This window comes from Neovison vison, chromosome 1, assembly GCF_020171115.1.
Source record: "Neovison vison isolate M4711 chromosome 1, ASM_NN_V1, whole genome shotgun sequence".
Classification (NCBI taxonomy): domain Eukaryota; kingdom Metazoa; phylum Chordata; class Mammalia; order Carnivora; family Mustelidae; genus Neogale; species Neogale vison.
Genome location: NC_058091.1, coordinates 15345499 through 15371768, shown reverse-complemented (window position 1 = coordinate 15371768; position 26270 = coordinate 15345499). Strand labels below are relative to the sequence as shown.

The window sequence follows — 26270 nt, the reverse complement described above, 5'->3', positions numbered from 1 at the left end:
AGAGGTTTAACCCACTGAGCCACCCAGGCGGCCAGTAAGACCAATTCTAATTCCTTCGTACAAGCTTAACTGTTAAAGCAGAGTGTTGTCCCTACTCCCCACTGGCAGTAACTGTAGACAGTTTATAAGACATTTGCTAATTTCGTTTTTCAGCCATTATTATATGATTGGATATCTCGCTGGTAATTCACTTCATTGAGTTTTCCATTAAACTCTTTTTTTCCTTGCCGGAAGGTGTTTGTACATACTAGAACTGCATTTTATTTTCTGCATATCTTTTTCAAACTACTGATTACCGGAGAGCTTCTAATCCTCAATGGAGAGTTTATGGAAAAGAGGGAAAGAATGCTTTTTAGAAGAATAAAGCACATACTTGAGACAAATGAATATTAAAACCATTGAAGTTCTCTTTTTTTTGCAGTTATTTGGTAATCTACTCTTGTTTAGAAAAATCTGTTTTATAACAAAACAGGGGTTAGATTAAAGTTAGAAAAAACTGGAAAATAACACCATTCAAAGGACTCTTAACTCTTGTGTGCTTAGATAAGATTTTATTCATTTATTTGACAGAGAGATCTCAAGTAGGCAGAGAGGCAGGCAGAGAGTGGGGGGTAGCAGGCTCGCCACTGAGCGGAGAGCCCGATGTGGGGCTCGATCCCAGGACCCTGAGATCATGACCTGAGCCGAAAGCAGACCCTTGACTGAGCCACCCAGGTGTCCTGGGTTATATACTAGTTATTTATAGAATATACTAGTTACTTACCAAAGCATTTGTGGACAAAACAAGCTCGTCTACTCTGTCTCCAGGGGTCAAAGCAGATCATTTGCTCGTCCTGACTGAGATTCCTGAATGTGACCTATTTTAGAAGGTTAGAGCTCAGAGTTCTGGGCTTATACTTTATAGAGTCAAGCAAACAAGAACCAGAGAGCTGCCAGTGTGGGCCTGGTTGGTGCCGCCGGCTGAGATCCGTGCGGGTGTATAAAAGAACAGGAACGCGCTGTTGAAACAGACTTCAAACTAGAGGTGCTAACGTTAGTACTGTTGTAAAGTTGGTACTTCGATGTCACCATGTTAGAGGTCTCAAATACTTGATTTCTACATTTGTCGGATTTGGGATACATGTGTCCTGTGTCTCACTGCTTCCCACCCTAACCACCCCCATTTAGAAGTAACCACTTCTGTATTCAACAGACGGAGTTCCTCGGAAATTAAGGCTCCTGCCTCCCGAGTCAGGACAAGACTCCTCACGTGTGTTTACGTGGCGAATGAGCACTGCTCTGTGTTCCCCGATAGAGCTAAAAATCAAGGTATTGATAGATAGCATCACTAGATGTTCTCTATGATAGCTGGCAGCTCTGAAAGCTAATTTGACAGGTATAACTTACGATTTGTAAATTAGGTTAATGGATTCCTTTTTTACTGGCAAATGTGCTTGTATAAGATCACTTCTATTCAAGTAGTAATTAACCACCAGCGGTAAGTGCAGATGAAGAGATTCAAGCTTCAAGCTAATACTCTCCCCACCACCTCCAACCATGCTGAGAGATGGTGACAACAGCTTTGTTTCTCTGCAAATTTCATTGTTTCCCGGACTGAGTGTGCTTTTAATTAGGTCATGTTTTCTAGAGCGCTTGCTTAAATATTAGTGAATATTCTGACCGCTCTGTGTATCAGAAGCAGAAGTATGAGGGAATAAATTGGGTAGCGAAGCCAAAGAAATGAACAACAAAAACCTTGTAGTTGGTGTGCTTTTTGTAGCGCTTTGCCAATGATAAAGCTTTTCACTATGTCTACTTTCTAGAAGCACCTTCCAGGGGAGTTGGGTACATCGGTCCTGAGAGGAAGGTTGGTTTATGTGCAGTGTAACTCATTTAAGAACTTCGAGAAATCTTTAAAAACCAGGAAAACAAGCAGGAGGGGCACCTGGTTGGCTCATGATCTCAGGCTCTTGATCGAGCCCTACATGGGGCTCTATGCCCAGCAGGGAATCTGCTTGAGATTCTCTGTTTCCCCCCCTACTTCACACACACTCTTTCTCTCTCTCTCTCAAATAAATCTTTTAAAAAAAATAACGAGGGGCAACTGGGTGGCTCAGTGGGTTAAAGCCTCTGCCTTCGGCTCAAGTAATGATCTCGGGGTCCTGAAATCGAGCCCTGCGTCCGGCTCTCTGCTCAGCAGAGAGCCTGTTTCCCTTCCTCTCCCTCTGCCTGCCTCTCTGCCTACTTCTGATCTCTGTCTGTCAAATAAATAAATAAAATCTTTAAAAAAAATAATATCTTTATAAATGCAGTCTAAACCAGTTGAGGTTTACCTAGAGGAAAGAAGCAGGATGGTTCTTGAGTACAGAGGCTGGGGGTGCTTGAGCTCGTAATGGGAGGGCAGAGAGGTGTCGCAGAGGTCTCTTCCTCGCCCAAGTTTTATTCATAGGCTTGTCTCCGCTCATTTAGGACGAAGACGAGAGCTGCTTGACTTTCAGAGACGTGTGTTATGGCACCTGGACTGTGACTGTGTTCCTTGGGTAACACGATGATGCGTATGTCTAGGGTTTGTGTTAGTGTTTTTTCTTCCAATATCTTGGGCTTAGTGCAGAAGGCAGGCTTGGGAAGGGGCATCTGAACAAGCTTCCTTGGATGCTTACTGTTGGTAGAAAAAACACATTGACCATTATAAACCCGTTCTTAGAATAGTCAGTATTCCGTTGTGGAAAACAGCATTTTGGTGTGTCTGCATGCTTACAGGACCGAGCATCATGGTTCCTCCTCCATGAGTCCTGGTAGCTTGATCAGGGCCATCTGGGTGACAGGAACTCCCGGGCAGTGTCGGGGGGGCCAAGATGCGGTCTCTGCTGAGCGCCCTGGAAGGGGGCCGGTGATGGATCCTTCCAGCACACCACTGCTGCGCCGGCTGGACACAGTGGTGAGCCAAGTTTCAGGCTGGCCGGCTGGACGCAAGAAGCAGTGCCTGCTGTCACCTCTTCTCCTGCACCCTGCCCCCCCCCAACCTCACCCCCCTCCCCCACCTCCACTCTGAAATGGATACAGAGGAAAACTTCAAGCCTGGCTGGCTGATCCCTCGTACTAAGGTCTCAACAGTGAGGCCGCCTCACTGTCTTTTTTATGAAATGCCACTTCCTTTTCAGCGTCCCATGGGGGAGTGTCGGGGAGAGGAGGACCCGACCCCTCCAAATCAGTTTCTCCTTGTTTTTCCCTCTCCCCCTCCTCCTGTAAACTTACCTGCAGGGAAACCACGTCTCTGTGCCTGTAAACTACCCGCAAACTCCCCTCCCTGCCTTCTGACTTGTTTCCCCTTTGAGGGCTGTTTTCCAGTTGGGACAAATGACGGAACTCCCATGTCCCTGTTCACCAGCAGGCTGTCCGCTGCGGTCAGTATCCGGTCTCTGGGACAGTGGCTGCCCCTGGGAATCGCCTGAGCATTTTGGAAACTATGGGTACCTGGGTACCATTCCCCCGTGTGCTGATTTCATTGGGCTGGGGTGTGGCCACAATGATGGTGCCAAGTGTGTCAGCCCCACGTTTATAGGCTCAGGATGAGAAATGTGCTTACAGCTCAAGGCTCGTAAGGAGGGGATTCCCACGCCCTTCCGTTTATCACACTGTGTGTCCTGCTGGGTCTGGAGGAACCCGGGAGCCCTTTGACCAGTTAAGGGAATGGTCCTGCCATCGCCTGCCTCTTGGAACCTGTGGGATGAGGCAGTCTTTGCTGGACCGCGAGCAGACTTTCCTGATCAACACTGGCTGTGCTCAAGGACGGGCAGGACTGCCTTCATGTCACTGGTGTTTTGGTCCGCAGGCGGCCGGCTGAATTCCGGGGAGTCCGGGGCAAAGCACACGCGTCACAGAAACCCATTTCAGTGGATCATTTTAATTCTGGTATTAACCGTCCCCCCCACTCTAAATGGATTCTCCAAAATGGGGTCTTCAAGTCGATTATCAGAGCTAAATGTTTAATAACTTCATTAAATAATCCATGCCATGCTGTATAGGAGACCTTGTAATTTTTTTTTTTAATTTCACATTGAAGGAGGCATTTCTGGACATCCCTTGGGATGGCTTGACATGGCTGGCACCGGCCCCCTCGCCTCCTTCCTTGCTGAGTGTCGCCTTCCATTCTAAAAGCTCGGAGCAGGCGAGGCTCTGGCAGTGGGAGTCCCAGCCTGGCTGGCTTCAGAAAGAAGCAGATGTGAGGCAGACATTTGAATCAATTGAAAAGCCCTTGAGAATTCAGTCTGGGAAGCTGTGGGTTGGCTCTGTAGCAAACACGGCCGCCACTCTGTAGATCGATGTGTGGCTTTCCTAGTCTCTCTGGATTCCTTTTGATGATCATGCTCGAAATATTTGGAGTCGAACATTGTAGAATAGCAAGCAGTTGTCGGATCTTCGGTAAATCACATTCTCTTCGATGGGCCATCTTTAAAAATTAAGCTTATTCTACTGAAAATAAGACAGGCCATTTGGTGTGTTCATTTTCTTTCAATCAAAGGGAGCACAGACTTAGAACAGAAGTAGAAGAAGTTCTACTACCTGGATATTAATTAGAGATAAGTTCTCTCTACCTGGATATTAATCAGCAGTTATTTTATTTATTTAAAAAAGATTTTATTTATTTGACAGTGAGAGAGATCACAACAAGCAGGCAGAGAGGCAGGCAGAGAGAGGGGGAAACAAGCTCTCCACCGAGCAGAGAGCCTGATATGGAGCTCGATTCCAGGACCAGACCATGACCTGAGCCAAAGGCAGAGACCTAACCCAGGCACCCCTCAGCAGTTATTTTAAACAATATAGTTCAAAGGCAGGACAGCCACGAAATTTGCATACTGATAATGTATGTTATTTAACTTTGACCTCAGTTACGCTCCTAATTATATATTGCTTAGGTTGGACAAAGCTTGCAGTAAACTTGAACTCTCATTTCTGTAGGCTGGGGTGGAACCTGCAAGACGTGGTAATTTGTGCTGCCTTGGGCTGCTTTGAACGAGTGATTAGACAGTTTCATCAGGATGGGAGAAAAGCTTTGTGTAAAACACCCTTGTGTGTCCCGCTTTTCTGTCTCTGTCTTCCCTCCTGCATATTGGGGATGGGCCACTACCCCCGGACGCTCACTCGATGTGTATTTGATGTGTCCCAGATGTGTATTTGATGTTAGGTATTGGCGTTTATTGTGCAGAGTTTGGTGCTGCAGATTTTTCATAACTAAGCCCCTCTTTGAAGTTTCTGATGCTCATTTTATAGGCACACATCTTTGGGTTTTTTTTGTTTGATTTTTAATTTTTTATATAAAATTTTTTAAAAAAATATTTACTTACTTGTCAGAGAGCACAAGCAGTCGAGCAGCAGGCAGAAGGGGAAGCACATTACATTCCCTGCTGAGCAAGGAGCCCGATGAGGGACTCCATCTCAGGGCCCCAGGATCCTAACCCTAGCCCAAGGCAGATGCTTAACCCACTGTGCCACCCAGGCATCCGGAGGGACGCATCTTTGATTAGAAGAAGTATTATTAGCACCTAAAGGTGTTTGACGCTGGAGATGATCCTGGTTTTCTCCTTTGTCAAAACTGTTTATCTGTTAGGCTAAGAAGCTAGTTAGCCTTTCTAAGGCACACGGTGGATTTCAGAACTTCTATGGATTACTGAATTCCCAAGTAGGGATGCAATGGAATATTTTGCTACCGAACGCAGATCACCTGGAGAGTATCTTAACGAAAGGAATGACTTGAATGTGACATGGTGTGTAGGATGAAGGGGGAGTGGGGATCTTGTTGACTTGTGTGTCTAGCACGAACTGAACGAGTATGAACTCAGTGTTCCAGGGGCTCGAAAGGAACAAGCCATGAGTATAGTCAGAAATGTCTCAGAACACCAGTCTTGTGCTTTTAAGCTATTCACGTTCATTGTTCTCTACACAGTAACCCTTTGATTATCTTGCCTTTGGAATCCGTAGGGGCCTATGAAGTCAAAATGGCAAGCAGTTTCCTTGTATATCTTGCAGGTGCAACAGTCCGGGCGGGGGGCGGGGGGGCGGGGGACGACGATGGCCTGACTTAGACATTCAGAATATATGTTATTACGCTAGAAAATAATGCTGTAGGGATTCGTATCCTGAGGTGTCTAACTTGGCCAGACCTGGAGAGTCCATGGTCAACTGAATAAACAATAGATGTCCGGTGCCTACTATGTGCATACATGCAAGTTGAGCTTTGCTTGGAAGCTTCACCAAGTGTTTAACCTTAAAGCCATTAATTCAAAACTGAATTGTTGGGTTGCCTAGTCTGTTTACCCAAGTGGACACACTGGTTCAGCTGTGGTTCACTTCTGTTTTAGGAAGGTTGTATCAATGATCCAACATAAGTAGCATCATTTTTTCTTGGTTTCCGGGGTGCCGGGGTTGGTGGGGGTTAAAGAACACAGTTAAAGTTCAACCCGGAAGAGTTCTTCTGATTCTACGAGGCTGAGTCACGGTTCTTAGCCAGGAGTGTTAGGACCACCACCTAAAGGAAGCACAGTTTGGGGCGGAGAGCACCAGCAATGCCTCCCGTCCTCCAGTTCCAGCTTGTAGTTTGCACACAGGACGCTGGTGGTGTCTAGGATTCATTCCCATGTTCTTTTGTGGTTTCATGTAGAATCTCTCTATCCATTCAGTACAATACAACCTAAGTGTGGCGGGAGCTCCAAACCTCGCCAGGTAGGCCTTTCGTGTCCTGGGCTTCTGGTAGACCCATCTTCCCACAGCAAATGACTGTAGCTGGTAGGTGGTCCTTTGTTATTTCCCTGATCTCAAGCAGGATCGTACAAATTCTCTTCGTCTGAGGTCAGCGTGGTGGATCTCCCACCTCACCAGATTCAGAGCTCTGTTTTCTTTCACATACTTCCCAGAGCACTGAAGATCTTTCATATTTTTTCAAACAACTGTAACTTTTTAATGGATGGGAATACATATCCGACTGAAAAAACATAACTGCATTTACCCTGGTGTCTTTAGTTACAGGGGCTGTTGATAGATGTGAACTCAAGGGTTCTCTGGGCACGTTGTTTCAGAAAACAGTTCCAGTGGGGCGCTGGGCTGGCTGAGTCGGTAGAGCACGTGACTCTTGATGTCAGGGTTGTGAGTTTGAGCCCCACACTGGATATAGAGATGATTTAAAAATAAAAGTGTTGAAAGGATTTCCTCCTTGGGCATTGAGAGTGCACACTACACTTGATCAGTTTCCCCAGATGATCTGCTGTTGCAGACCTACTGTATTGATACTCCTGGATACCAGTTTGCAAAGTGCTGATCATGGAGATTAGAGGCCTGGTTTGTACTTAACATTCCTAATAAAGAGTTTACCTGTAGTGGCCAAGGCTTTGGGATTTACATAAATAATATGAGCTGTATTATTTTCCTTTTTTTTTTTAAAGATTTTATTTATTTATTTGACAGAGATCACAAGTACGCAGAGAGAGAGGGGGAAGCAGGCTCCCTGCTGAGCAGAGAGCCCGATGTGGGGCTCAATCCCAGGACCCTGGGAACATGACCTGAGCCGAAGGCAGAGGCTTTAACCCACTGAGCCACCCAGGCACCCCTTACTTTCTTTTTTTAAATACTTGATTATTTGAATACTAGCATTCAGTTGAATGAAATTAGTTCTGTGTGCTGAATGCATCACTAGTGATGCTAATGGCTCTCGATTTCCACTTCCATCCTTTCTCATGTCTAGGGGTGACTCTGGGCTTTTCCTCCTGAAACTACATTAAGGATTGTAATGAATTTTGCTGAAAATTACAAGAAATAGGGAAATCCTAAAGGTGAATACTGCTTTTAAAAAAAAAAAGAAAGAAATAGAGAAATCGGAGATTTCTGGACAGTGGCCAAGAGACTCTGTGCCTGGTATTAAATACCCTTCACAAAGTGGCATTTAAGGACCCACGAGCTCATGGGCTATGTGGATCGTATTCCAGAAACACTACTTAGATAGTGAGTTGAAATTTCAAAAGCATGGATAGTCAGAGCGTGTGTTTTCTTTACGTGGGGCGGGAGGGAAGGAGCCACGTAGACTCTAGATGATGGTGATGAGACACCCACCCCCTTTGCAAGGTCCTTCAGATGAACTCAGTCAGGTTTAATGTCAGGAACCAGTAAGGAGATGACTTGTTGGTGTTGTTTTGATGAGTAGATGAGTGGAAAGAAATTAAAAGCAAGCATGAAATTAAAAGCAAGCAGAGGTTTTATTTAAAGATCAGATGCTTTGGGGCATTAGTATTCTGAAGAGATGGAATTGCCCCCATATAGGAGGGCCTCTTTTAGGAGGAAAGTGAGGACCAGAAAGAGATCTCCAAATATCATTTCTCAGAGACAAGGACATCCTGTTACTATTATTACTTGAGAAAGAGAGCGCTTGGGCTAAGTGGGATGGGAGGGGTGAGGAGTGGAGAGAGACGGAGAGACATTCCCAGGCAGATCCCAGGTTGAGCCAGGAGCCTTGATCTCACAACTCGGAGATCATGGCCTGAGCCGAAATCAAAAGTCAGCACTTAACCGACTGAGTCACCCAGATGCCCCGAAAACATCTCATTTTTAGAGGTCACTAGACTCACTCCTGACCCAGGGTATATATAGTCTTCTCAATTTCATGTGGTTTGAAGAGCTTTCGATGCAAGGTTTTGACAGTACCTCTGAAACTTGAGAAGCAGGTCGTTTTCTCTCTTCAAAAAGCCTTGCAAGTTTAAAGGTCTCCTCTTTTTTTTTTTTTTTTTTTTTTGGCTTTTCGTTTTGTGAATTACCTTGCATCCTTTCTAAAGTTCATGGAATATAGAAGAATAAACACCATGTGCCCATCCCCCAATTTCAGCTGTGATCAACATTTTTCTAATCTTGTGTTTTCAAATATGTACATTTATTTTTATATTTTAAAGAAGATTTTATTTGAGAGAGAATGAGAGTATAAGTGGGGGAGGGGGAGCAGAGGGAGAGGGAGAGGGAGAAGTAGACTCCCTACTGAGAAGGGAGCCCAGTGTAGGACCCAAATCCCACCTGAGATCATGACCTGAGTCAAAGACAGATGCCAAATGAGCCACCCAGGTACCCCGATCTTACTTTGCTTATCTTAAATAACAGCATATGTTGTCTGCAGACCAGTCATTATATACCAAATAGTTGAACACTATAGAATAACATGACCACATTAGTACCGTCAGGCATTACAGAATTGACAGCTTTTTTGGAATCTTAAGAAAACCTTTAAAAATTAGTTTACCAGGGATGCCTGGGTGGCTCAGTGGGTTAAAGCCTCTGCGTTCGGCTCAGGTCATGATCTCAGGGTCTTGGGATTGAGCCCCGAATCAGGCTCTCTCTGCTCTGCAGGGAGCCTGCTTCCTCCTCTCTCTCTGCCTGCCTCTTTGCCTGCTTGTGGTCTCTCTCTGTCAAATAAATAAATAAAATCTTTAAAAAAAAATGATTTCACCACTCTGGTTTTCTTAACTTTCTTTCTTTTTTTTTTTTAAATTTTATTTATTTATTTGTCAGAGAGAGGGAGAGAGAGCGAGCACAGGCAGACAGAGAGGCAGGCAGAGGCAGAGGGAGAAGCAGGCTCCCTGCCGAGCAAGGAGCCCGATGTGGGACTCGATCCCAGGACGCTGGGATCATGACCTGAGCCGAAGGCAGCGGCTTAACCAACTGAGCCACCCAGGCGTCCCTCTTAACTTTATTTCTGCATCTCAGATTTGGACTGCCCTTGGGGTGGAATGGTTTCCTAACCAAGAAAGAGAGCATCTTAAGGCTAACTTGTTAGAAAGCATCGCTGTGTAGGGGAAGGTCTGGAGGGATTAAAGAATTCATTGCAGTTAGCTCACAAAAATTAGGGCTGTGGCTAATCTAAAATTTTTACAAATATGCGTTAGTGATGGAGCCATCCGTTTCTACATTTAGACTTCTGCTTATTTCTAGAAATTTAAAAATAGTTTGGGAACTTCTCTCTGTGCTTACATTTAAATACAAGGGAGGGCTGAAATAGTTTTACCATATTCAGCTGTGTCTGTTCAGACATTTTGGTTCTAGATTGAATATGCTGTTTGGAGCTATGGCTGTTGACTTACATAAAATAACTCTTCAGCTGTAAAAATGTTTTTTGTTTTTGTTTTTGTTTTTGTTTTTGCTGTTTATGTTAGATCTCCACCCAAAATGAGGCTTGAACTCACAACCCTGAGATCAAGAGTTGCATGCTCCACCAGCTGAGCCAGCCAGGCCCCCTGAGATGGTCAACTTTTTTTTTAGCAGTGTTGACAGATGGGCTCATTAATCTCATGTAGTCTGTGTATGTGTGGTAGTGGGGTTCTCTACAGTCTCTCTCTTGCAGCAGCGTAACTTGCCTTTGCTAACCAAGGGTCAGCCCAGCCAGGAACCCCAGGCAGAAGAGCCTACATCTCCTGAGTCATCCTTGCCTGTGGCTAAGTCTGTCCCCAGGCTCTGGCCATCTTCCCGCAGTGGTGCCCGTGTCTTGAGCTGTAGCCCCATTTGTGTGCAGGGGTAGCAAGAGGCATTCTCTGTACACAGCTGTGTCTAATACTGTTGGATCCCCTTGTCCTTTCAGATCTAATGGTGCCTCCTTCAACACCTTCCTCACTGCAAACATGAGAATTTTTCAAAGTTGGCCTGAGTATGATAAAAATATCAGAGTAGAATACGTACCTTGGTTTGTGCAAGTGGATTGTGACTCACACAATGGCTTCTGAGAGCTTTTCAGTTGAGAACGAGAACCTTCCCAAATACTATGCCATTTGAATCTGAGTCTAAAAATGGAGATGGTCTCAGTCCCCATTTATAACTGGGAGAATGAGCTCAGAGCGAAGGTTCCACAGCTGATGGGAACCATGCTATATGGTCTCTGCTGTTTCCCCCATACTTTCTGTGGTTAAAAATTTTTAAAGAAAGAAAAACAAGAAAACCAACTCTGGTGTCTGTCCTCCTTTAGACCTTTGTGTAAAATGCCTGGCCCCTCCTAACGGAGAGTCTTAGAAAGCTAGAGGACTAGAAGTCTTCATGCTGGGTATGTTGAGTGCAGAGGTTGGACCAATCAGGCAGGAACTCTTGTTGCTTTTCGTTTTAGAAGGGGAAACGGGCCTGGGACAAGTAGTTACCCCTTTAGAGTCATAGTTGCTGACAGCAGATAGTATAACAAAAGCAGGTAAAACTTGGGTTAACATGTGACTCCCTACAAACTTAACATGTGTTGTAGGATGTTCCAAATATTCTGTGAGGTAGAGAAAATGAAATCTTACGTAGTTTACAGAGAAAGGGAGGTAGGAGAGACTAATGTGCCCAAGGTCACAGATCAGAACCACCTTTCCTGGCTGCTTCCCTTTGCCGGCCAGGAGCCCCAGGTTTCAGGCTAAGACAGTGATGGGACAATTATAAAATAAATGCTGAATCGAAGTAACTTAATTTTGCTGCAGAATACCCCGCCCTCCACTCTGCTTCTCTGTCTCTGAATCCATTGTGTCATCTACCCTTGAGGAAGGAATAGGGATTTGTTTGCATGATCAAACTCCTGAAATAACGATTTCACTGTGGAGTTTCTTTCTTAAAGCAGTTCACTTGTCCCGTGAACATTCATGTGACTGGTAGAAATCAGAATTACAGCGCTTCATTGTAAAGCAAATTTTCTTAGCTCTGCCCCCTTTCGCCCATACTAAAAATAAACTGAAACAAAAGAATTTGTAGAGGAAAAGCTCTCCCACCACCCAATTGTAAAAGCAATCATGGTATATAGGTAAGAAACAGAAAGCAAAAGTGGAAAAATAAAGGATATCAGATATTCATAGTTCCTTCCCCAATGATTTTGATACGTTATTAAGTTTGGTAATGTTGCTATTTTATAGTATGTTCTCATATGTATTTGTTATTATTTTATACTAACTATTTAGTTTGCCTTTTAAACTGACTATTACAACATAAAATACATTTCCATACTATTATATAATTTGTAGGTTGTATTTTTAATGCTGCAAGATAGGCTGTAACCATTTCCCAAATTTTGCGTATTTAGAATTGTTTTGATTTTAAGTTAAATCTTTTGCTTTCCCTCCTCTTACTCTTTTTTGCAGTGACCTTAACTCAATCCATTTGATCTTGTCAAGCATTGGCTTCTGTTCCTCACCCCCTGTCCTAAAGGTTTATACCGTGTTTAGACTTGGATTTTATGAAGTTTCTGCTTGAATTAGTTTGAATAAAAATGCTTACTTTTAAAAGAAAAGCAAATCTTTTGAAACCCATAGTTCTGCTGGTGTTCTGTAAATGACCTCTAAATTAGAGGGGAAACTTTTCACTTAAACACAACCCAGGCTGGTTGGTGTTGTCACGATGACTTCTGTTCTTAGAGCCTATGCCATTTTTGGGAGACGAGGTTCCTAAGTTAGGGATTCTGCGCTCCAGAAACTCCTTGCCAGGCAGAATGCTCGCGCCTTGAGTCCGCCAGTGCAGCCCAGGTCACCCTCCCCACATCGTGGCTCAGTCCCTTTGGTCACAGTACCTCTTAGCTTCAGCCTTCATGGCTGGCTGTAAGCTAGGGGTGATGACAGTCGTCGGCTTAAGGCAGAGGGTTAAATTAGCAAGATTGCCTATAAATCACGTTTGTGAACTGGGTCCGTAATACACACACCAGTGTATCAGGAGCTTCTGGTATGGTAGCCTGTAGCAAGCCCTGGTATTCCTGGTTGGGTCTCAGTCAACATATATTTTTATTTTTTATTTTTAAATTTTTTTATTTTTACGAAAGATTTTGTTTGACAGAGATCACAAGTGGGCAGAGAGGCAGGCAGAGAGAGAGGAGGAAGCAGGCTCCCCCCGAGCAGAGAGCCTGATGCGGGGCTCGATCCCAGGACCCTGAGATCATGGCCTGAGCTTTAACCTACTGAGCCACCCAGGCGCCCAACATACATTTTTTTAAAGATTTATTTGTCTCCAGGAGTGAGAGAGCGTGAATGAGTGAGCAGGGGGGGTGGCACAGGGAGAGGGGGAGAGAGAATCCTCCAGCTGACCTCCAGCGGAGTGTGGGGCCCGACCTGGAGCTCGGTCTCCTCATACCCAGATCATGATCTGAGCTGAAATCAAGAGGGGGCTGCTTGACCAGGCGACCCAGTTCTTGGTCAGTATTTGTGATTAATGGTGTGGCCAAGGATGTTATTAATATGGTATCACATCTTAATAATAATAATCACGATTAATACGGTAATCACATTTGGAGAGCATAGGAACAGAGAGCCGGAAGCTCCATGAGAGCAGGTTGGTCCATCATTGCTCAGATGGACTGAAAAGATTTGTGAATCCTGGAAAGCCGGGTGACTAACCTGCCTACTGCCCAAGAATCGACACATTTTTTAGGGTTCCAAGTATTTTCACCTTTGCAATAATAAAATGAATAAAAAGGAAACCATGCTTTCCTATGATCTGTAGCAGTTGGATCTCCCAATAAAAGAAGAAAATGGTCTCTTCCCCAACACCTGTGCAAAGTGCAAAACAAAGAAGTCTGCAGAGGCAGTGTCTGTTCAAGATTTATGTCGTGTTACTCAAGTTCTGTTCTTTTTCTTAAGTGCTTGTGTGGAGATCGGAGGGAGCCCTCTCGTTCTCTTCTTCCCTCCTTATTAGTGGGTTATTTTTGTCTTATTTTTTAAATACATAAAGGAATCAGTCTGTGTTAACTTTCTTTTCCCACTTAAACTGGAGACATCTACCCACATCAGTGTCCCTAGATGTACTGCGTTCCCTTCGATGCTGTTCTGTGTTGTACATCACTGCCACCTACACCTTCTACGTGTGTAAAGGCATCCATGTGCCCACTGGAATCACGTGGCACTGGAATCACGTGGCACTGGAATCACGTGGTGGATGGAGCGCTCAGACAGCCAAGCATCTGAGTCTTGATTTCAGCTCAGGTCTTCATTTTGGTGGTGAGCTAGAGCCCGGCCCTGGCTCATGGTCAGTGGGGAGTCTCTGCTTGTCCATTCTCTCTCCTCCTCCCTTGCCCCCCACCTTCTCGATTCCTTTGACACACGCACTTGCTCTCTCCTGCTTTAAAAAAAATAGTGTGGAGTGTGTATGCACATTCAGATGGTTTATAGCTATTTCCAAATTGCTTTCCAAAGACCTAGTTTACTGATTCATACCCTGATTTCTCTTTTCTTCTGTTTGACATTTTTAAAGGCTTACCTTCAGAACGTTCCCTACTTGAAAAAGACATGGAAGTGTTCTCTTTGCAAGTTTTATTGGGGGGTTAAAATATCCCCCAGATGGGGGCGCCTGGCTGGCTCAGAAGAGTATGTGACTCTTGATCTTGGGCTCATGAGTTCGAGTCCCACATTGGGGGACAGTATTCATTACTTAAATAAATTTTAAAAACTGCATTAAATTCCCCCAGATTATCTTTTTCATGTTATATAGATTTCCAGTTGTTCCTGCTTATATCCACTTAACAGTTCTACTTCTTGGGTTTTAGCAGTTCTGCTGCTTGGGTTTTGCTAGAATTGTGCTGGGCAGAGCCTTACTACATTTACGGCAGGACTGTGGGGCCAGTCCCACTTCTGTTGGTCGTCCAGTGAGGATGTAGACAGAGAGTGTCTGCTACTAAAGAAGTTACCTCAGCAGGCTCATCTCCCCTACCTACCCCCAATATCCTGAGAGCGTCAAGAACTCAACTCTTGGGACATTGTTTAACTCATTCAGTGAAGAGTTTGATAATCCTGGCGAGCTTGGCTAGCTCAGTCAGGAGAGAAAATGACGCTGAGTCTGCGGGTTGTGAGTTTGAGCCCCCTGTTGACTGACTTAAAAATAAAATCCATAGGGCGCCTGGGTGGCTCAGTGGGTTAAGCCGCTGCCTTTGGCTCAGGTCATGATCTCAGGGTCCTGGGATCGAGTCCTGCATTGGGCTCTCTGCTCAGCAGGGAGCCTGCCTCCCTCTCTCTCTCTCTGCCTGCCTCTCCGTCTACTTGTGATTTCTCTCTGTCAAATAAATAAATAAAATCTTTAAAAAAAATAAAATAAAATCCATAGAAAAGGGTGCTTGGGTGGCTCAGTTGGGTAAGTGTCCAGCTCTTGATCTCAGTTCCAAGCCTAGATCTCTGGCTTGTGAGTTTAGGCCCAGTGTTCGGCCTTGCCCTGGACACAGGGCCTGCTTTAAAAAAAAAAAAAAAAAAGTCTTGATACTCCTCCTGCTTACTCTGTAAAGGGGGCTCAGAGCAAATCGTGGACAGTCTTGTGGAGGAGGAAGAGGAACAGAGGAGTCTGGTAGTTTTTCTTCAATGCTTTGGCTGCCATTTTGGATAGTCTCTGGTCTTAGAAGAATGAGGGGAAAATAGTTGCTGGAAATGCTGAGATTTTTTTTTTCCCTAAAGGTCGTTGAGTGGTAATGCGGTAATACTTTACGGGAATAAACTCTGGCTGACCCACTCAGAGGATATAAGCTTGAAAACATTAAGGGTTTTGATTTGCTCAAAAGAGGCGTTGACGCTTTTTGAAGCACAAACCCAGTGGGAAAAGAGCTTTCCTGGTGCTCACTGTGTTGAAGTGCAGGGAGCATGTCTTTCAAGTCTAATGTCTATCTCAAAAGTCAAGGTTCTAGAACTATATTTGTACACGTGTAAAAGTAAGTTCAAAAGGAATGGAAAAAGCTGTGTGCAAGAATGGAGTAGACATTTCCTCTTTCTTTCTTGTTTGGAAACTTGAATCCCGATACTGCTCTCCTCCCTGAAGTAGTTGGTCCCCATGCCTGGTCTCGCTCCAGTTCCCATTCCCTGGTACTAAGTTGTGTCCTTGCCTCTGTGTTTACCTGGGCATAACTGATAAGTAAATCCTTGTCTCCAGTGGGCATGTGAATTACAGACAGAAGAGAAAATGACTAGAGACAAAACCCTAAGAGACTCTTCATCTCAGGAAGCAAACTGAGGGTTGCTGGAGGGGCGGGGGTGGCCGGGTTTGGGTGGCTGGGGGGATGGGCATTGGGGAGGGTGTTTGCTATGGTGAGAAAAATAAATAATAAATAAAGGGATAATCAGAAAAAAAAAAAGAATGAAGACAAGCCAGATATGTATTAAAAAGCATGTAATTCTTGGGACACTGTGGCTCAGTTGGTTAAGTGTCTGACTTCGGGGTTTTCCGCTCAGGTCATTGATTGGGGGGGGTCATGAGACAGAGCCGTGGGTTGGGCTTCGTGCTCAGCGGGGAGTCTGCTTAGATACTCACTCTCCACCCCTTGCCCTGGCGTGCACTGACTCTCATAAACTTCCCAAAAAGCGTGTATTTCTCCCCTTTTTACAAATGCTTATGAAAAAATATATATATATGCATAGAGACAGGACTTTAATATTAAGGATCAAAGGGTCCAGTTTCTTACAACTTGAAGTGACCTTGTAAAAAAGATTTTATTTATTTATTTGACAGAGAGATCACAAGTAGGCAGAGAGCCAGGCAGGCAGGTGGTGGGGTGGCAGAGAACCTGATGCGGAGCTCAATCCCAGGACCCTGAGATCATGACCTGAGCCGAAGGCAGAGGCTTAACCCACTGAGCTACCCAGGCACCCCCAATTTGAGGTGACTTTAACTTACTGGTAACTCTCAGAAGCACCTAAAATTTTTTTTAAATTTTATTTATTTGACAGACAGAGATCAAAAGTAGGCAGAGCAGCAGGCAGAGAGAGAGGAGGAAGCAGAGCTGAGCAGAGAGCCTGAGCAGAGAGCCTGATGCGGGGCTGGATCCCAGAACCCCAGGATCATGACCTGAGTCGAAGGCAGAGGCTTTAACCCTTTGAGCCACCCAGGCGCCCAGCACCTAAATTTTTTTGCAGTAGTATAAATTTTGTAAATGTTTGGGGATGGGGGGAAAGGCAGGCAGACACTCTTTGTCACAGAAAAGTGAATTATTTCTCTATAAGGACACATGAGATTTTGTAAGTAGCATCTCTGAATGAGACATAGAATGGTGGAAATAAACTGAATGTGGTTGTTGTGCGGGTTGGTGTGTCACATTTGAATGCTCACTGGAGATGATCACCTGTGGGAGTTCAGCTTGGGTGGTCCCCTTGCATTGAGACCCAAGCTGTGAATATAGTAACACTGGCTCAAAACTCAGTTTTAATAATGGTCCCTGTCATCAGTTGTCTGCTACCAAAGTTAATTCATCAAATGCCTTCTGGAAGTAGAGACAGTTGCCCTGTGGCCATTGGGCTTAGTAATCCATAATTATCACACCTTGTGTATAAGGAGGGCTAGCAGGTGACTTCCAATTGTAAGACTCATTTGATGTTATTTAATTTGCTTCATTATATGTGTGTAACATTTTTTTTAAAGATTTTATTTACTTATTTGACAGACAGAGATCACAAGTAGGCAGAGAGGCAGGCAGAGAGAGAGGAGGAAGCAGGCTCCCCGCTGAGCAGAGAGCCCAATGCGGAGCTTGATCCCAGGACCCTGGGTCATGACCTGAGCGGAAGGTAGAGGCTTTAACCCACCGAGCCACCCAGGCGCCCCAACATTTTTTTTAAGCAGGGATTTTTAAAAGATGTTATTTATTTGACAGAGTGAGAGAGGGAACACAAGCAGGGAGAGTGGGAGAGGGAGAAGCAGGCTTCCAACTGAGCAGCAAGCCCGATGCGGGGCTTGATCCCAGGAACCCGGGATCATGACCTGAGCCGAAGGCAGACGAGTAACGACGGAGCCACCCAGGTGCCACTGTGTGTCTAACATTAAAAGGCAGAGAGGAAAGTTTGTGTCTGCATCCTGTAGTTCTTCCACGTTTCCAGACAGTTGGACTCTGGGTAAAGATATCTTGATTTTGACAATTCACAAAGAGTGATGAGACCTGTTTAAAGACTTGCAGAAATTCTCTAGGACTCTAAACTCCATAAAACTTCAGATTTCTGGTTACCGAACAAGGGGCCCCATTTATTGCATTGAAAAATGGAGGCAGTCAAGCTGCTTTCCCGTGATCCCCATTAGTTTGGGGCATCATGGTGCAAGTCAGCACTTCTTAGGTTAGATTCATGGTGTTTCCGTGGATCCCACAATCCTAAGCGTCCCTGCTTTCCTCCTCCCACTCTTCTTCACGTTATTAATCAAATCTGAGCCTGATGTGTTCACATAACTAGTGATTTTTTTTGTCCAGATACCTGACATTTTTGCTAACCACTGCGGAGACCTCCCCCTCCCCTTGCTTTTTGTCTTCGGGTTTCATTTAAGACTCCATCTTCTGTATTTCGGGAAGAGAAGACTTAAAGGGGAAATATAATCAGAGTGTGCTGTCTGATAAATGGACTCAGCATGGGCGTTCTGAAGCCGACTGTCCGTCTGTAGAGTCAGTATTAAAGTACCGTGATATTATTTCAAGGAGCAGCTCATGCCGTCCAAGGCAGCTGGGAGCCTGGAACAGCCAGGTGAAATCAATTTAGCTCAGTTCAAGTCTTCCGGATTGACAGACAGTCTTGAACCTGCTGTCCCTTCAAGGTTCCGATCAAAGCCAGTGGTTTGGCCAGGGCGCTCCGTTAGCTTGGAAGCATCATTGAATCATGCTAAGAGAGTGCCGTGGTTTTGAGATTTCTTTTAAGTAGGCAGGTCCGGGTACTCCGGAAGACTCTTAATGGCGTTTTATTATTAAGCATAGCAGCAGGTCCTTCTGTGATCTCTACTGCTGTGTGAAAATCCTGGAGGTCCTTGATGGTGAGTGGTGCTGGCCTTTGGACCATGGTGCCTCGCTTCTAGGCTGTGGACCTGTGGCCAGCCAACCTCAGCTTCTGTGGTCACACACACTGAGGTCCAGTGTCCTCTTCTACCCAGTGGAGATCCTGCTGTCTTCCAAAGTTGGCTTTTTTTTTTTTTTTAAAGATTTCATTTATTTATTTGACAGATCACAAGTAGGCAGTGAGGCAGGCAGAGAGAGAGGAAGGGAAGCAGGCTCCCCACTGAGCAGAGAGCCCAATGTGGGGGCTTGATCCCAGGACCTGAGCCAAAGGCAGAGGCTTTAACCCACTGAGCCACCCAAGCACCCCACCTAAGTTGGTTCTGATAAAACGAGATAAGTATACAAGATAGAAAGCTTTGTTGGAATCCTGGGGTTCCTAATGATTATTATACTATGTTTGCCACAGCCTCAAAACTTCTTACCTATGGACAGAAGGGCAGATCTGTGTATCTGCTAATAACGACAACTGAAAACCTCAATCACACAGGTTATCCTCTGGGATAGAGGACAACTGACCACTTTAGTAATATTTTAAGGAAAAATCAGTGACTCACAAAAGCATGAGTGGCCCATCTCTTTGTTGTGTTGTCTCCGGGTACACTGGTCTTCGAACCGTGGGGTTCCTAATTCATTTCCCCTTCCTGAGTTCCTTGGACCCTTTCTCATACGCCCATCTTGTGGGATCGGAGATCTAGCTTTATTCATACTTCCTCTCCTGTTTGTGACTGGCTCTGTGTATTCCTCCATCAGGACCGTTTTCCTGATTGTTTATTTACGTGTCCTTTTTCCTGAGAAGGACATATTGTCACTTAGGTATACTTTGATCAAATATGCATACCCTGCATCTAATCACAAGGAGACTTTGTTTTAAAGAAAAAAAAAAAAGCTTTTTTCTGAAGTAGGTTCCACACCTAGCGTGGAGCCCATCCCTGGGCTTGAACTTAGGATCCTGAGATCAAGACCTGAGCGGCGGTCAACAAGTGTTGGTCACTTAACCAAATGAGCCACCCAGTGCCCTGAAAACAACAAAAACAAAACCAACAATGTTTATTTATTTTTTTTCCCAATTTATTTATTTTAAAACCAACAATGTTTTAAAAGTCTGAAAGTCTAGTTTTCTTAGTAGTCTCTAAGCTCAGAGGGGCTGGGGCCGCATCTGACTTCTCAGTGTTGTAGCTCGAATAGGCCTGGAATGGTCTGTAGATGATGCCGCTGTTTGGATGACTCAGTGGGTGAAGGAGTGATGCTCCTTTACCCAGATACAAAGCCCTGTCTCCTTGATAAAGCTCCTGGGATACCTTTGGTAAGGTAGCTGGATTACTCAAGCTCATGGGACGCTTCAAATCTTCATTACCATTGACAGTAAGTTTGCATGGTTTTGTTTTGTCCCCTTAGCTCCTGCAGAAGAATGGTCAACTGTCTAGTGCCAATGGCTTAGCTGAGGAAGAAGAGTTCAGCCCCCAGGAGGGAGCCCTGAATGGCCAGGAGGAAGAAGCCATTGTCACAGATGGTAAGCAGCTTTTCAGTCTCTGGGTAGAAGAAGTAGGGATTCTAGGGCTGACAGCACCTGCGCTGAATCCAGTGAAACAATGAAAGCCAGCCTGGTTGGACCCACACGGTGTCCAACCGGGGTCGGGGCAGGGGGGCGATGTTGACAACAGCCGCAATCCATTGGTTACAAAAGGAAGCATTCATCAGACCTTTTGTGTGGCCTCTGCACCCAGGTATTCGAAGTTCTGCCAACTATTTGGGTATAGGAAATGAAGTCATGTTTCATCTTCCTTAGACATTTTTGTCTGGAACTTAGGTTGGTAGTGTTTTGTTCTGTTTCATTTTAATTGTTCCCTGGTCCCAACTAGTCTGATATTGATGTGAAATCTTGTTGGAAACCGCCAGAGTCGTGGTTGCTTTAAGATTCAGTATCTCTCACTCTGGTGAGTAGCCTGCTCCCTTGGCACAGATTTTTCTAGAAATGCGTATTTCAGGGTGCATGCTGCTCTTCGCCCAAACTATGATTTGCTGCATGTGTTTTAGCTCTTGAGCCTAGAGGCCCCGTGGGGGTGGTTATTGGAAAGTGAATCACTACAATGTGATTCTAGTTGGACTAGTTAGACTAGTTGGAGTGAGCCCGCTTGAGGTTGTAGGGACCATACCTTCGGGTCAGGAGCAAGGATGTTACCCCAAGGCCCAACCTCCCCAGGCGGGAGAAGAAGCGTCCTCCGGCCTGAAGTTCTTGCCTCCTCATTCCATTCAATCATAAACAAAGGAGAATTTAACGACCACTACCAAAGATGCATAAAATGATGATTTGGCAGGAAGTGAAGTGAGTCTTCGCAATGTGAACAAGACAGATGAGGGAGAAAGTCCCAGGAGAGGAGACTGGCCATTGCCTTGGTTAAATGAGACTCTCCTAACATGTGGAACCTGTTTCTCTTCTTGTTCGCTGCCCCCATGGAGCTGCTTCCAGCCGTGAGCTGCTTTTGAAGTTGGTGGGAAGACTGATCTTTATATAACACCACAGGCACAATATAAAGTCGGAAATATATACAGTCTCACAGAAGGGAGGATTTGCATGACCTAGTGTGAAAGTTTCAAATCATCTCCACCAAAAGAATTGGAATGGTCCCAGCTCACATTCCAAAGTCCTGTGCTCTGTCCTTCCCATGGCAACTTTTGAATCCAGTCGAGCCGCAGCGGGTCTGGAGCCTTCTCTGGCCAAGCGCCTGTGCTCTGTGCTGCAGGGAAGGAGAACAAATGGACAGGCAGCCTACCGCTTACCCATTGCAGGGGGAGAGGAAGCGGGTCTGTAGGATACACATGATGAAGGGAAGATTAACATGGTGGGTGTCAAATGCATTTGCAAGAAATGAGAGCTGGTCCGGGTTCTGGGGGTGCCATCATTGGAGGTCAGAGCGTGTGACCTGGGGACGGGGGGAGATAAGGGTTAGACTGATTGATGGGTCTCGGGCCAAAGTGAGGTGACTAATCATAGCAGCCACCACTTTGCAGGTTTTTACCACAGGTCCTAGAACTGTGCTTTTGTGAACAATGGTCTTTAATGAGGTGGGTGAACCTGGTGTCAGGACTCAAACCCAAGGTCCGCAAATGACCAAACACAAGCTTTCGATCGCTGTGCCTTCACCACGCTGGGCACGTCCGCAGGCTTGTCTTCTGGCACAGCGTTCTCTGAGCAGCGTTCAGTGGAAACCCATAGAGGCAAGTGTGCTGGGTAGCAGGGCTGTGAAAGCAAGGATCTGTGCTTGCAGTGTGGGATCACTGACCTGAGTGAGGCGGGGTTCCTCTGCGGCACTGACGTGTGCAATCCAGAAGCATGGAGAGGAGAAGGGGCAAGGTCAGGCCTTCACAGAGGAACATTTCCCTGGTCTCGCTGAGCTGACCCAGGCTTCTGCTCGTGGCCTCGGGATTCTGAACAAATAGCAAAGACTTCTTGTAAGAAAAGTGGTCAGTAATCTACCTTGTCCTTTGAAAAATCCTGAAAAGGCCTTGCCACCTAGGAAAAGACAGGTGGGTGTCCTAGGCCTGCAGGGACCACCAACCCAGGGCCCTGCCTTTCAGATGAGCTTTTACTGTTTTAGGCAGAACTGTTAATCCATTGGCTTATTAGTGTCTGTGGTAAGCTTGGTGCACTTGTTTTCTCTGCTGTCTTCATTTTGGCTGCTTGGCATTGTAATCATTAGTACTTTTTCATGCCTTTTTTTTTTTTTTAAAGATTTATGTATGTATTTGAGAGAGTGGGTGAGCGGGGGAAGGGGTGGAGGGAGAGACTATCCAAGCTGACTCCTGCTGAGTGTGGAGCCTGACGCAGGGCTCGACCTCAGGACCCTGAGATCACGACCCAAGCCGAAACCAAGAGTCGGATAACCAACCGTCCGAGCCACCCCGGCGCCCCCTTTCATGCTTTCCTTTTGACTACAGTGATCGCCTATGGTTAGATTGTATCGTTATTTCCAGAAATAGACGCTTACTGGGATGTCACTGAAGGCATAATTCAGTAGGTAACACGTAGGATTGCAGGGACCTCGGTTTCTCCTGCTGTCCACATCAGTACGGGTAGCCTGACCCACCTCCTTCCCTCGGAAGATTGACCAGCAGAGGGATTGGGTCCTGCCCTAGGTGGATCAGTCCATGAGAGAAAACGATGAACAAGGGGCGTTCCTGCCAGCGGGTTTTTCATTTAAAGCAGCCGACTATATTTAGACACAGCCAGACATGAAAATACTGTCTGACCTTGACTTGTTAGCTTTCTTGCTGAAGCCAGACATACTGGGAATTCAGAACCCATCCTCTTCCTATAAGGAAAAGGGAATCCTTTTTCCTTGTAAATGTTCCTCAGATGACAGAAGAAAGGACCTGCTTGCTACATAAATATCTTTGTGCATCAGGCTTAGGGGGGTACGGAGGGATTTTGGAGAGGACTTGAAGATTGTAGAATTCCACGGGCCATTTTACAGAAAGTACACAGTCAGGGTTGAGAACCAGTAATTATTGGGGAAACAGATGGGATGCCTGGGTAGCTCAGTCAGTTAAGTGTCTGCCTCTAGCTCAGGTCATTATCCCAGAGTACTGGGATCGAGTTCCGCATCAGGCTCCTTGCTCAGGGAGGAGCCTGCTTCTCCCTCTTCTACCTCTCCCTCTACTCGTACTGTCTCTCTTGCTCTCTCTGACAAATAAAATCTTAAAAACTTACATGAAAAGAATTCACCATAAATTATTTTAGCCTTGGAGATTTTGTCCTCCTGAAATTTTTAAGGTGGCTTCTGTTTATTAACAGAATAATAACCCACTGAGGTGGCTCAGTGGGTTAAGCCTCTGCCTTGGGCTCAGGTCATGATCCCAGGGTCCTGGGATCGAACCCCACATCGGGCTCTCTGCTCAACAGGGAGCCGGCTTCCTCCTCTCTCTGCCTGCCTCGCTACCTATTTGTGATCTGTCGGTCAAATAAATAAATAAAACCTTTAAAAAAAAAAAAAGGAAAGAAAAACTGCTTCTGGGGGGAAAACAACAACAGCAACAAAAAACTCTTCTGTTGAGCAGCAGTTTTTTCTCAACTAGAAAGTTATTTCATGGGACGCCTGGGTGGCTCAGTGGGTTAAGCCGCTGCCTTCAGCTCGGGTCATGATCTCAGGGTCCTGGGATCGAGTCCCGCATCAGGCTCTCTGCTCAGCAGGGAGTCTGCTTCTCTCTCTCTCTCTTCTCTGCCTGCCTGTCCCTCTACTTGTGATCTTTCTCTGTCAAATAAATAAATAAAATCTTAAAAAAAAAAGTTATTTCATGTCATGCTATTTGCAGCATTCACAGTGGTCACACAAGTGCCATTAGTTTTGTGGAAAATGTGCTTTTGTGGAAAAATTTTTAAAAAGCCCTCTCCATCCCAAACTGTCATTTTATTATAGTCTGTGGCCTATGGGTTTTGTGGGAGTTAAATGCCTCAACAGGAATAATTTTTTTAAAACATTACATGTGAATCCAGGTCAAATTTTATATTTGAAACTTTTGCAAATTAAAACTTCCAGATTTAAAAAAAAAATTAACTTGAATATCTGTTGCACACATTTTTTTTTTCCCCTGACCAGATGGGGAAATTCAATATTATAAAACCAAAAAATTGAAGACCTCCTTTATTTGGATACTACATGTATTTAAAGAGTTTATATATTTGACAGAGAGAGAGTGTGGGTGCGTGGACACAAGCAGGGGGATGGATGGGGGAAGCAGGCTCCCCGCTGAGCAGAGAGCCCACATGGGGCTCCATCCCAGACCCTGAGATTTTGCCTGAGCTGAAGGCAGATGCTTAACCCACTGAGCCAACCAGCCACTCCTGGATAATACATATTCTTTAATACCTCTTCAACTCCTTGCCGTGTGCAACTACACAAGTGATTGTCTCCAGTCTTAATAATTAGAATTTATCATTTACGAGTGTGTTACGTGTTTCCTTGTTGAGATTTGCCTTTCTGCAGAATAGATACAGCAAACGTTATAAAGTAGGTGATTTCTGTTTCCGTAGGTCACGTTTGTTCGTGTGAATATAGGATAGCCATTGCCTTGGTTTTTAAATTTTTGCTCACACACACAGAAAAAATAATAACAAATTTTTGTTGACATGTGCTTTCTACTGTTTGCCTGCCCAGAGTGAGGACATGTACCCCAGCAGCAGTGGAGCGTTTGGGGTGCTCTGCCCTTGCTGTTTGCAAGTCTGGAGCCCGCTGCGTTGGAAGGAGCAGCCAGCTAACCAGAGGGCCGGGCTCTGTTAGCGCTGATCAGCGTGGTGAGGAGCTGGGCACCTGGGTGGCTCTGTCCCTTAAGCATCCGACTTGGGATTTTTGGCTCAGGTTGTGTTCTCAGTGTCCTGAGTTTGAGCCTTGCAAGGGACTCCCTGCTCCAGCAGGAAGTCTGCTTGACGTTCTCTCTCTCCCTCTCCCTTTGTACCTTCTCCCACTTTAGCTTTCTATCTCTCTCTTAAAAAAAAAAAGAATAAAATCTTCTATTTTTTTAAAAGATTTTATTTATTTAATTTGACAGATCACAAGTAGGCAGAGACGCAGGCAGAGATAGAGGAGGAAGCAGGCTCCCACTGAGCGGAGCGCTCGATGCGGGGCTCTATCCCGGGACTCTGGGATCATGACCCGAGCCGAAGGCAGAGGCTTTAACCCACTGAGCCACCCAGGTGCCTGTAAAATCTTACTTAAAAGGGTGAGGAGGGTCACTACTGCAAAAAAGATAGGCAATCCTAGAAAAAAACAAAAAACAAAAAACCCTCTCAGATCCCCAGAAAAATTTACAAACAGGGAAACCCCCATATGTTGTCACTTTAAACAGAAGTCTTTGACAGAGCATGTTTCTTACATTCTGTAGGATTCCAGTTTTTCTGCATCTGGCTTCTGTCCTCCAGATACAGAAACCAAAAAATGGAGTCTGGCGCATTCGGCTATCTAGAAGCTCAGTTTGCAGTATGACGGAGAATTTCATCTTTCTTCCTCATGGTGCTTAATGTCACTGTCTCAGCTTTTATTAAATTTGCTGTTTAAAACCTACCCGATTCTGGTTTTTAGTGCCTTTGGGACATAAAAAGGCCAAAAGGTAAGGCCAGAAGGTTATTTACCGCCAAATGATCACACCCTTCCCGGCAGATCTTACTACCTTACAGAAAATCCATTCTGGAGTTGTTAGTAGTTTCGATCATCTAGTATCTTTATCTGGACAGTGAATACCTAAGATCTTTCCAGGTCTCTGGTAGAAGGTGGGCCCCCCTCCCCACCGCCCCATACATGTTCTTCTGTGCTTCACTGCTCTCTGGACAGTGAAGACATACACAATCGCTTTTCTCTTTCGGTTGGTGATGTAATTGGTATTTTGTTCGTATTCTCATGAAGACAGGTGCCTGTTGCCCAGATCATGACCCTCCATTCCTCCTCTGGTTTTCCCACACCATTTGTCAGCATGCGGCCTGGCTCAGGTCTCTTACCTCCTGCTAAAATGTAGGAAGCAAGTACTTGAATGAATGAATGGTTAGAGTTAGCAGTTTGGCTTTTCC

General features: G+C 45.2%; 1 protein-coding gene across 1 annotated transcript in view; it reads left to right on the top strand.

The window, feature by feature from the left end:
* Window positions 1-26270, top strand: part of AKAP12 (A-kinase anchoring protein 12) — a 100821-nt gene that overhangs the window by 36066 nt on the left and 38485 nt on the right. Inside the window, exon 2 of the mRNA XM_044244033.1 lies at window positions 20111-20225. Coding sequence (XP_044099968.1) covers window positions 20111-20225 — 115 coding nt within the window. The remainder of the gene's footprint in view (window positions 1-20110; window positions 20226-26270) is intronic.